This window comes from Anarhichas minor, unplaced genomic scaffold (genome assembly GCF_050575085.1).
Source record: "Anarhichas minor isolate MPS153535 unplaced genomic scaffold, ASM5057508v1 ptg000081l, whole genome shotgun sequence".
Classification (NCBI taxonomy): Eukaryota; Metazoa; Chordata; class Actinopteri; order Perciformes; family Anarhichadidae; genus Anarhichas; species Anarhichas minor.
In genome coordinates this window covers 57,501-69,568 of record NW_027466527.1, presented here as the reverse complement: position 1 = coordinate 69,568, position 12,068 = coordinate 57,501, and the positions used below count along the sequence as shown (strand labels likewise).

The following is a 12,068-nucleotide window of genomic DNA, read 5'->3' as shown; positions in this document are numbered from 1 at the left end:
TCTGGAGTAAATGTGAATACTGATCAGGAAATCAAAACATTCCTCATTATTCTAAGGCTATGAAAAGCCTTTTTTTGCATACACAATATATACACGGGTGTGTGTATATGTGTGTGTATATATATATATATATATATATATATATGTACATACATACTGAAGTAGTTTCATGACGACATCAAAATGGACTCAAAGCATACACACCAAAACATTTGCTGCACACACTGTACACAATTTGACACATTATAATGATGATGAGCAGATGTATAAATAGATATAAACGTGGTCCTTTGAAAAGTGTCACTACTATTCTAAATGAAAAATCCCCTCGTTTACTGTAAAGTCCTCAGGTGTCTCACGTTTACTGGACTTTTTTGTCCTTGTCGGCCACCACCTCTGACAGATCTTCGGGTCGTATGGATTTAACTTTGGCCTCCATCTCCGTGACCCTCTGCTTCATCCTCGACTGGCCCGAGGTGAACTCCGCCATCAGCTGGGCGAACTTGGTCTGCATGAGATTCAGGTTGCCCTGCAGTCTATCGATCTTCTCTTCAAGGTCTTTGGGGTCGGCTCCGGCGTTGGCGATTGCCTCGTCGATCAGGTTGTCCTTCATCAGGATGGCTTTGCCCTTCTCCTCCAGAGCCTTTTTGGCATCGGGATACTCGGTGAGAGCCTCCATCAGGTCGTCTTTGGACAGAGCGAAGAGATCAGAGTAACCCACGCTCCGGATGTTGGCTGTTCTCCTGTTTCCTGCTTTGCTGCCCTTGATACCCAAGATACTGATCTCCCCGAAGTACGCACCATCGCTGAGCACTACGAACTGAGTGACCCCGTCGTCGGCCACCACAGCCAGCTTCCCCTCCTTGATGATGTACATCTCCCTGCCAATATCCCCCTTCTTACAGATGTAATCGCCAGGACTGAACACTTGTGGCTGCAGCTTGAGCACCAACTCAATCAGCAGACCGGCTTCGCAACCCTGGAAAATACGCACTTTTTTCAGGGTATCCAAATGGACGTTGATGGCGATCTCGGCCTTGAGCTTGTCTGGGAGGTTCTTCAAAACTTCCTTCTCGTCGCAGGTCTTCTTCTCAGTCCACAGGTAGTCAAACCACTTAATGACCCTGGCCTCCAGGTCTTTGGTGACCTTTCGGAACTGCATGTACTGCTTTATGGAGTCGATCTTCGCCTGGAACTCGGCACGAGAGGCGTTCATGTTGGAGATCATGGCACCGACATTACCGACAATACTAGCAAAGATCAGCACACCAGTGAGGAAGTCGGCAATGACGAAGACAAATTCAACATCCCTGACTGGTGCAGGGGTCTCTCCGATGGTGGTGAGGGTCAGTGTGGACCAGTACAGGGAGTAGATGTACTTTCTGGCCAAGCGGCCATGCTCTGGGTGGCTGATATTGGGATATACCCAGGTGTCAGTTCCAAAACCAATGGTTTTCGAAATGGCAAAGAACATACAAGCATTCCAGTGGATAATAACGAGGATATAAAGTACGAGATTGCTGATACGAAACATGTTTGGGAAGCTGGTTCTGGTTTCAGTCCGCTCAAAGAACTCAAAAAGCCTCGAGATTTTGCAAAGACGGTTGAATCTGAACTCTGGGTTGTTGTATCCGAACTTCAGAAACAGCAGATCGGTGGGTATCATTGAGATCATGTCGTATTTGAACTGAGACGTTGTTCTGTAGTTATTTCTCAGTTTCGTGGCATCTTTTACCAACAGGCCTTGTTCCAGGTAACCTGAGGAACAAACATAACATTAGGAGCCAAATCCAGAACTACAACAGACACAAATTGGTGTTCATCATAGAAATAGAACAGTAGGAGAACGGACATTGAACTGCTTTCCGTGGACTAGTACAAAGGAAAATGGTGGTAGTGGTTGTGGTGATAACAGTGAGGCTGTAAAGTGTTGTCACAGCTCCAGAGACAGATGGCCGCTTGCCACCAGCCTGCTGTACGGCTCATTTTCTGTAACCAGTGTAGCATTAAAGCATGGTGGAATTAGCAAGCTAGCTGACTCACCAACTGTACGCTAGTTACCCAACTAGCTTGTTGGTTCCACCATGTCTTAAAGCCACCCTGGTTACAGAAAATATAGCAATGTGCATTCCTACGCTGTGACATTAAGTTGTCAAGTTGTACTTGTTTACTCTTCGCTCTAAGCTTCGTAGCGTTACTACCATAGTCTGTTAATAAGAAGTGGATGTTTTTAAGCCTCGGTTTTGGCGATTTTGCCGTCGCCATCTTGTTTTTTTTGCAACCAGTGAACAGGAAGTGACCATATCTGGTAGAGACCTGTCAATCAGCGTGTAGCCCCGCCCTAAAGCATCCCCTGCTTTATGGTCTGTTTGACCATAAACTCATGTTTACAATGTTTAGTGAGGTAATAAATCAAGAGAGAAGTAGAGTCATCTTCTCATAGACTTCTATACAACCAGAGGAGTCGCCCCCTGGTGGACAGTACAGAGAATGCAGCTTTAAGACGTGAAGCTTTGGATTCACTTTAAAGAACCGGAGGTTGCTTCCTGGTTCCAATCCAATGAGTGACTACACAATGACTACGTCCACTTCTTATATACAGTCTGTGGCTCTAACAATCACCTCCAGCCGGTGTTTTGCCAATAACATCATTTCACCTGCTCTACCACACTCACCTGGTTCTCATTCCCTCATCAGCTCCCTTGTCCATATTTACCAGTTCACTTAATATGTTGTCTCCAAGCCTTGTCCCGTAGCTTTCCAGCATTCCTGTAGTTTTTTTATCCTGATCATGTAATTTGGATTTAGCCTCTGCTGAGCTCTTCTCCTACTCCTTCTGGATTTTGATCCTTGTATTTCTCAGTAAAGACTCTTGTACTTACTTCTTTGCCTCCTGAGTCATGCATTTGGGTGCTTTTTGTGAACTGTGACACCTTCAAGGGTCGCAACGGGACACAAAAAAAATGTCCGCCACTCCAGCTGTCCTTTCACTCCTATTCTATTTCTAAGGTGCACATATTTAAATTAGAATCTAACCTGTTCTTGATCTGACGAACGTATCTGTGAAGTAGATGATGTCCGTGGTGTAGTCCAAGAAGAGCCAGAGGTTTGTATATGAGTCCTGGAGCTCGTTAAAACAGGATCTACGAGACAAGGACACGTTTATTCAGTGAACAGGCCTCACTGAGTGACGTTCAGGAGCAGGTTAGATGGACGATACCTTGTTACGATCATTATGAGGTTATAAAATACTGGAGCCGCGATGACGGTCAGCCATCGGTAGTACTGGTCTGCAGCCGGATCCATAATCCAGATTTCTTTCCTAAAGACAACTCAATATTACTTTGTGTTAGTTGTTCATACAGTAAGTATCAAACAGACAGATGTGTTTCCTGTGATTACATTTCCCAGTAGTCCAAGTAGACTGTGTCTAATGGTGTACTTACGGGGGCTCCTCTTTCTTTTTATCATCTTTCTTATCATCCTTTTTATCATCCTTCTTCTCCTCTTTCTTCTCCTCTTTCTTCTCATCCTTCTTGTCCTCGTCTTTCTTCTCCTCCTTTTTCTCTTCTTTTTTAATCTCCTCTTTTTTGCTACGAATCACAAGTTTAGTTGTTTTTTTCATGGTGGTGAAAAAGGGACGGAGGTGGTGGCCTATGAGGGGCTACCAGACTACAGGAAGGAGGAGGTCTAGTGGAAGATTCACAGTTTCTGGATTCTTTGTTGGAAGATGTGGTGCAGGTCACACATTGGTCCAGCAGATGGCATCGTACTATTACAGGTGTGTAGATGGGTGAGTTTACTGTTTACCACGAAACATCAGAATGCCCCTGAAGGTTACATCATTACGACCCGCATCATAACTTGCAACAAAAAGGTTTCATCTGTCTAATGCGCCATATAAATAAAATGTATTATTATTATTATTATTAATGCAGGAGGAAACACCAAACGGGGACCGGGAATTAAAAGACGTGTTGTTTCTAGCGTTGCTATTTACTGCAGAATATACCACATCAGCTACATGATACGAACCATGATGTCCAGCATGATGACTCTAAAACAATCTACTGACACAGATATGCTCACACTTACTCGTCCGTGTTGTTGCAGTTATTCATGTTGTAAGTAGCTAGCGGCCACTTACTGGCAAGACTTTGGAGAGAAATAAGAAACAGGAAGTTTGCACGGTGAAGCTCCACAATGTCAGAAACTAACAAATCAATTCAAGCTATTTCATTTATATCACACATTTGCAAGACTGTGTCCCTTGTTTGAGTATTTATTCATCTGTTGTTAAATGCAAAATATTCTAAAATCTTTTCTCAGTTTTGCAGCTGCAAAACACTCTTTCTGATCGAGGCCGGACTTCTTTTTCACTCCTCAAAGCTCTCAGGAATGATTGTTACTCATGGAGAGTAGAGTCATGTTACTCGCGGAGAGTAGTCATGTTACTCGCGGAGAGTAGTCATGTTACTCATGGAGAGTAGAGTCATGTTACTCGCGGAGAGTAGTCATGTTACTCATGGAGAGTAGAGTCATGTTACTCGCGGAGAGTAGAGTCATGTTACTCGCGGAGAGTAGAGTCATGTTACTCGCGGAGAGTAGAGTCATGTTACTCACGGAGAGTAGAGTCATGTTACTCGCGGAGAGTAGTCATGTTACTCGCGGAGAGTAGAGTCATGTTACTCGCGGAGAGTAGTCATGTTACTCGCGGAGAGTAGAGTCATGTTACTCGCGGAGAGTAGAGTCATGTTACTCGCGGAGAGTAGTCATGTTACTCGCGGAGAGTAGAGTCATGTTACTCGCGGAGACTAGTCATGTTACTCGCGGAGAGTAGAGTCATGTTACTCGCGGAGAGTAGAGTCATGTTACTCACGGAGAGTAGAGTCATGTTACTCACGGAGAGTAGAGTCATGTTACTCACGGAGAGTAGAGTCATGTTACTCGCGGAGAGTAGTCATGTTTCTCGCGGAGAGTAGTCATGTTACTTGCGGAGAGTAGAGTCATGTTACTCGCGGAGAGTAGAGTCATGTTACTCGCGGAGAGTAGAGTCATGTTACTCGCGGAGAGTAGAGTCATGTTACTCACGGAGAGTAGAGTCATGTTACTCGCGGAGAGTAGTCATGTTACTTGCGGAGAGTAGTCATGTTACTCGCGGAGAGTAGAGTCATGTTACTCGCGGAGACTAGAGTCATGTTACTCACGGAGAGTAGTCATGTTACTCACGGAGAGTAGAGTCATGTTACTCGCGGAGAGTAGTCATGTTACTCACGGAGAGTAGTCATGTTACTCATGGAGAGTAGAGTCATGTTACTCACGGAGAGTAGTCATGTTACTCGCGGAGAGTAGTCATGTTACTCGCGGAGAGTAGTCATGTTACTCATGGAGAGTAGAGTCATGTTACTCACGGAGAGTAGTCATGTTACTCACGGAGAGTAGAGTCATGTTACTCATGGAGAGTAGAGTCATGTTACTCACGGAGAGTAGAGTCATGTTACTCACGGAGAGTAGTCATGTTACTCGCGGAGAGTAGTCATGTTACTCATGGAGAGTAGAGTCATGTTACTCACGGAGAGTAGTCATGTTACTCACGGAGAGTAGAGTCATGTTACTCATGGAGAGTAGAGTCATGTTACTCACGGAGAGTAGTCATGTTACTCACGGAGAGTAGAGTCATGTTACTCATGGAGAGTAGAGTCATGTTACTCACGGAGAGTAGTCATGTTACTCATGGAGAGTAGAGTCATGTTACTCACGGAGAGTAGTCATGTTACTCACGGAGAGTAGAGTCATGTTACTCGCGGAGAGTAGAGTCATGTTACTCACGGAGAGTAGAGTCATGTTACTCACGGAGAGTAGAGTCATGTTACTCGCGGAGAGTAGTCATGTTACTCGCGGAGAGTAGTCATGTTACTTGCGGAGAGTAGAGTCATGTTACTTGCGGAGAGTAGAGTCATGTTACTCGCGGAGAGTAGAGTCATGTTACTCGCGGAGAGTAGAGTCATGTTACTCGCGGAGAGTAGTCATGTTACTCGCGGAGAGTAGTCATGTTACTCGCGGAGAGTAGAGTCATGTTACTCGCGGAGACTAGAGTCATGTTACTCACGGAGAGTAGTCATGTTACTCGCGGAGAGTAGAGTCATGTTACTCGCGGAGAGTAGAGTCATGTTACTCACGGAGAGTAGTCATGTTACTCACGGAGAGTAGTCATGTTACTCACGGAGAGTAGAGTCATGTTACTCGCGGAGAGTAGAGTCATGTTACTCGCGGAGAGTAGTCATGTTACTCGCGGAGAGTAGTCATGTTACTCGCGGAGAGTAGAGTCATGTTACTCGCGGAGACTAGAGTCATGTTACTCACGGAGAGTAGAGTCATGTTACTCGCGGAGAGTAGAGTCATGTTACTCGCGGAGAGTAGAGTCATGTTACTCGCGGAGAGTAGTCATGTTACTCACGGAGAGTAGTCATGTTACTCACGGAGAGTAGAGTCATGTTACTCACGGAGAGTAGTCATGTTACTCATGGAGAGTAGAGTCATGTTACTCACGGAGAGTAGTCATGTTACTCACGGAGAGTAGAGTCATGTTACTCATGGAGAGTAGAGTCATGTTACTCACGGAGAGTAGTCATGTTACTCACGGAGAGTAGAGTCATGTTACTCATGGAGAGTAGAGTCATGTTACTTGCGGAGAGTAGTCATGTTACTCATGGAGAGTAGAGTCATGTTACTCATGGAGAGTAGAGTCATGTTACTCACGGAGAGTAGAGTCATGTTACTCGCGGAGAGTAGTCATGTTACTCACGGAGAGTAGTCATGTTACTCGCGGAGAGTAGTCATGTTACTCATGGAGAGTAGAGTCATGTTACTCACGGAGAGTAGTCATGTTACTCACGGAGAGTAGTCATGTTACTCACGGAGAGTAGAGTCATGTTACTCACGGAGAGTAGAGTCATGTTACTGACGGAGAGTAGAGTCATGTTACTCACGGAGAGTAGAGTCATGTTACTGATGGAGAGTAGATTAATGGTCACTGTGAGGCCTCGGTCTGGTACTTACTTCCCCTTACGGGTCGTGTCGTTGGGGCCCACAGACTGGGCATTGCTCTCTCGACTGGAGAGGTCTCGGAGCTCGGGGCCTCTGAAGCGCTCGAGGAAAGAGTCGTGCCGCTCTGTTTGGGGGTTCGCTCTGTGAGACGCCCAGTTCCACAGCATGAAGAAGAAGTAAGAGAGCCTAGAAGGTTAGCAGCAGGGAAACAGAACAAAGTGATAGCCGTCTAGTCTAGGACTGAAACAGAGGATGTAAACACCAGTGGTGGAGGAAGTATTCAGATTCTTCAGGAAAAGTAGGACAACAATGAAATACTCCACTGAGCACATGGCCCACGAACGCATTACCGTTTATCGCCATCGGTGCCGCCAAAGTGAACAATAAATATATGAATAAAATGTATTATTATTATTAACAAAACAGAGTTCTTCAACATTATAACTTTAATTCTGATGCATCGATGTGAAAGCAGCATTTTATCAACCCGGTCGCAGAATGAAACGTTTCTGCCGATCCACGGATACATTGAATGTTTCTGAACCACACACGTGTAGATCAATGTTATAATGTTTTAACGGCTCTTCAAAAATGCATTCTTAATTACGTATCAACCAACAGCGGGGATGTTTTTGTCTTAGTATTTCATCATCTAACTGTCATAACAGTTTAGATGACATCATAACTGTTTTCATGTAACGAGAGGAAGTTGACCAGGTGCTGGACTTCAGAGGGAAACAAGGGGTAACTTTTTGTAACTTTTTGTAACTTTTTGTAGATATCATACGAACCGTTGTCTGAGGATACGTTGATAACGGACTTGAACTCTGGTCTCTGTACGTAATCTACGGAATCGTAAACCAAGTCAGGTGACGTAGTATAAAGAGCGATAAAGGCCTCTGATTCTCCGCTTGTGTTGCTCGACATTTTAAGGAAAGTGCATGAAAATCAAAGTAACTTTTCATAAGTTCTGATCTGTTGTATGAGTTGAACCAGGCACTAGATGTTGAATGAATGCTGAGGTAAACTTTCCACCACTGGTGCAACAACAGGTGTGACGATAGTTACCTGGCCGTGGCCCCGGCTCCTGAGAGGGAGTCAGAGGACAACGCCGTCTCCGAGTTGTCTTCACAGAGAGACGGAGCCCTGTGAGGACAGCAGGGAGGGAGAACAGAGACATGATGAAGACACATTTCACACATTATGTGTGAAGCAGTTCGAGGAGGAAGGTGAACGGTGCTCATGTGTGTAGAAACCTGCTGTCCCCGTTCTCGATGACGGCGAGCTCGTCATCGGGCCGGCTAGAGGACAGACGCTGTCTGCTGCAGAAGGACTTCTCACAGCCGATCTTTGCCATGTCGTCTGCAGGCTCTGCAGCACACAGACAGAGAAACACACAAACAACACAAACATCACATTTTAAAGCTGTGTGTGGTCGACGTGTTTACTGAGTGTGTCTGAGAGTAAAAATACGAGCTCATTATGTCCTTAACACTAAACAGGATCAGTGCCTCTCTCTCTATGGACGATCAGCTGCTTTTTAAAATAACTAAGCTCTGGCTTACAGGTGGAGACCAGAGAGTCGCTGTATGCGGCGGGTTAAGTCCATTAGAGCGCCACTTTAAGAACAGGTCCACCTGTAGCAGGTGAAGACTGTGACTGATCAGGGTCCAGTGGAGACAAACAGACATATGCTCCATTCTGCATTCAAAGACATCTGCTTCATATATTCATGGTGGAGTCTACATTTCTACCAACGTGATGCTCTCTGCTGCAGACGTCTGGTGAATAAAGACTCTGATCTCTGGGGGACACCGATGGTTGTAACACGTGCACACGTGCAGATTAGTGCTAATACCGCGGAGTTAACCAACCCCCACCGATGAACTCACAGAGGAGCACAGTTCAAGTCTGAACACTCTGAATGTGAGTTGCACAATCAATCAGCTCATAGCCAGCAGCAGCGTATTGATCCTAACGATGCACGTTAATGATGCCGAGTGTTCAAATCAGCTTCATGTGATCTGATGGTCTTTTGTTTGTCCCAGAGAGGATGATGCACCGTGAACACAATTGATATTATATTGTGTTATCATACACAGCACATCACATTAAAGTGAAGTAAATACCACCTGATGCACAAAACCTCATATTTGACTAAAACAAATGATTATTAATAATAATAACGCTTTGGTTCAGTGTTTAACTGCTATTAATTACTAATACTTACGAATATCAACTTATTAAAAATGCTGTACACTTAATATTTGGTACTTCATCTTCATCATTATCCTCATTTAATCCAGCAATAATATGAATCCACTTCTTATTTCTAATAGTTTCAATTAATTAATTTCTCCATAATCTCCTACAAAAGGTAAACATGTTATATCAGCTTCCAGGCGTGTGCACTGATCCGGTTCCATGACTTGTGCTGAAGACTAATAATGAGATAATGACTCGTTTCATATCATGTCGAGCTTTCACTGCGTTCTGTGCGTGTTTTCATGTAACACGTTTAGTGCTTCAGAGACTGAAGTCTTTACAGCTTTAAGACATTTATTAAAAACATCTTCGACAGACTGCAGAACAGCTGAGACCAGAATAACCGACAGACTTCTGTTTTTAATATTTATTCTCTTCGATGTGAACTCACCCGGTTGAAGCCGTTTCACGCTGACTTCTGTTTCCCGACAGAACAGTTAATCCCTCTCTGACCTCTTCTGTTTGATTCCATCTTCAGAAACACGAACGTGATGAAAAGTTCTGCGGTGAATTATTTACGATCCTTTTGTTAAATCATTGACGGCTTCTTGTCTTTAATTGGCTGCAGCGGCTCTGCTGGATGAGACGGAGCTGCTGAGCGCACAGGACCAGATCAGAGAGGGGGAGGAGACCTGTCCATCACTAAGCCCTCCATCGTTGTAGTCCAGTGCTGTAGTCCATTACTGTAGTCCAGTACTGTGGTCCATCACTAGAACTGACTTGTTCATCCCTAGACCTGTCCATCACTGAGCCCTCCATCTTTGTAGTCCAGTGATGTAGTCCATCACTCTAGACCTGTTCAGCACTAGACCTGTTCATCACTGAGGCCTTCATCTTTGTAGTCCAGTGCTGTAGTCCAGTACTGTAGTCCATCACTCTAGACCTGTCCATCGGCAGACCTGTCCATCGGCAGACCTGTCCACCGGTAGACCTGTCCATCACTGGACCTGTCCATCAGTAAACCTGTCCACCAGTAGACCTGTCCACCAGTAGACCTGTCCATCACTGGACCTGTCCATCAGTAGACCTGTCCACCAGTAGACCTGTCCATCACTGGACCTGTCCACCAGTAGACCTGTCCATCAGTAGACCTGTCCATCAGTAGACCTGTCCATCACTGGACCTGTCCATCACTGGACCTGTCCACCAGTAGACCTGTCCATCAGTAGACCTGTACATCACTGGACCTGTCCATCAGTAGACCTGTCCACCAGTAGACCTGTCCATCAGTAGACCTGTACATCACTGGACCTGTCCATCAGTAGACCTGTCCACCAGTAGACCTGTCCATCGGCAGACCTGTCCACCGGTAGACCTGTCCATCACTGGACCTGTCCATCAGTAGACCTGTCCACCAGTAGACCTGTCCATCACTGGACCTGTCCACCAGTAGACCTGTCCATCACTGGACCTGTCCACCAGTAGACCTGTCCACCAGTAGACCTGTCCATCACTGGACCTGTCCACCAGTAGACCTGTCCACCAGTAGACCTGTCCACCGGTAGACCTGTCCATCACTGGACCTGTCCACCAGTAGACCTGTCCACCAGTAGACCTGTCCATCACTGGACCTGTCCATCAGTAGACCTGTCCACCAGTAGACCTGTACATCAGTAGACCTGTCCATCGGTCTAGGTTACCTGTCCATTACTTTAGTCCATCACTAGACTTATGAGGAGATTCAGAGAGATCCTAAACCCTCTCTGTAAAAACCTTTAACTCTATTATGTCAACAGAATGTTAAACCTGCTCTAATGTTCACATTTATGTCTAGAAATATACAAAAATAATCAAACAAACATTTTAGAAAACTGTTAATACCAAAAATAATTCTATCAAATTAAAATCTAGATCTTAAAGTAAGTAGCTTTCATGGTGATATCTATTATTCACATGTGTTAATATTAAATAGGAATTAATGATGAGTAGCCCCCCCCCCCCCCCCCCCCATCACATCACCTGAAGGCATAAGGTGAAAAGAGAAATCCTTTGGCAATGTACGGAGCAGCATCACTAATCCAGCTTAGCCCTGAGCTCCTGCTTCAGCACCTAATGCCCCTCATGGATGTGCTCACTTAAAGATACCACACTTTGTACAACATTGTTCCCTCTGAGCCAATATTACACCGACTCACTCCAGCTGCTCTAATGATCATTATGGCTCATGATCTCTGACTCTTCATCACATATATATATATGTATATGTGTATATATACATATATATATATATTCTACTCATCTGTAGAAAGATCCCTGTGATTCAGATCTGAACTGCTGCAGAGCTGATTGTGTTGTTTTCAGCGTCTGGTCATCTCAAACTGAAGGGATTTAGCACCGTAATAGACTTTGGATTGTCCTCACTGAGAGTGGGGTTTAGGGCAATCCATTAATAGAAACACTGAACTGGATACCCAGAAAAGGTGCTTATATGCATGAGTCTGTGGACGCTTAGGGCACTGACACTAAACACGATGAGCTGCGAGGTCATCGACAGCTACAACTTACTTTTGTTTTGTTTATTTGACTCAGCTGCTGCTTTGGTAAAATAAAGAGGAGAGCAATCACTCTCCCCTTCTCCAGACCTCATTCGGTTTAGTCTCCAGCTGCAGAGATCTATTGAAAGCTTCTTTCTCTGCCAGAAGGCACATGGTAATTACTGCATCCTAAAGCCGGGGCTCTCTCACACCGGGCAACCATTGTCTCCTGCATGCCAGCCTCTCTGTGCATTTCCAAGTCAGTCCGCCCGAGCAGCCTCT

At 45.1% G+C, this 12,068-nt stretch overlaps 1 protein-coding gene across 1 annotated transcript; it reads right to left on the bottom strand.

The window, feature by feature from the left end:
* Positions 1-194: 194 nt before the first annotated feature.
* On the bottom strand, positions 195-8,551 carry cnga3a (cyclic nucleotide gated channel subunit alpha 3a). Its single transcript, XM_076081503.1, has 8 exons — positions 8,304-8,551; positions 8,116-8,193; positions 7,060-7,233; positions 4,096-4,155; positions 3,447-3,593; positions 3,221-3,322; positions 3,037-3,143; positions 195-1,758 (listed from the first exon to the last, which is right to left on the bottom strand). The coding sequence occupies exons 1-8, from the start codon at positions 8,402-8,404 to the stop codon at positions 362-364; spliced, it is 2,166 nt and encodes a 721-aa protein (XP_075937618.1). The 5' UTR covers positions 8,405-8,551; the 3' UTR covers positions 195-361.
* Between the last annotated feature and the right edge of the window lie 3,517 nt (positions 8,552-12,068).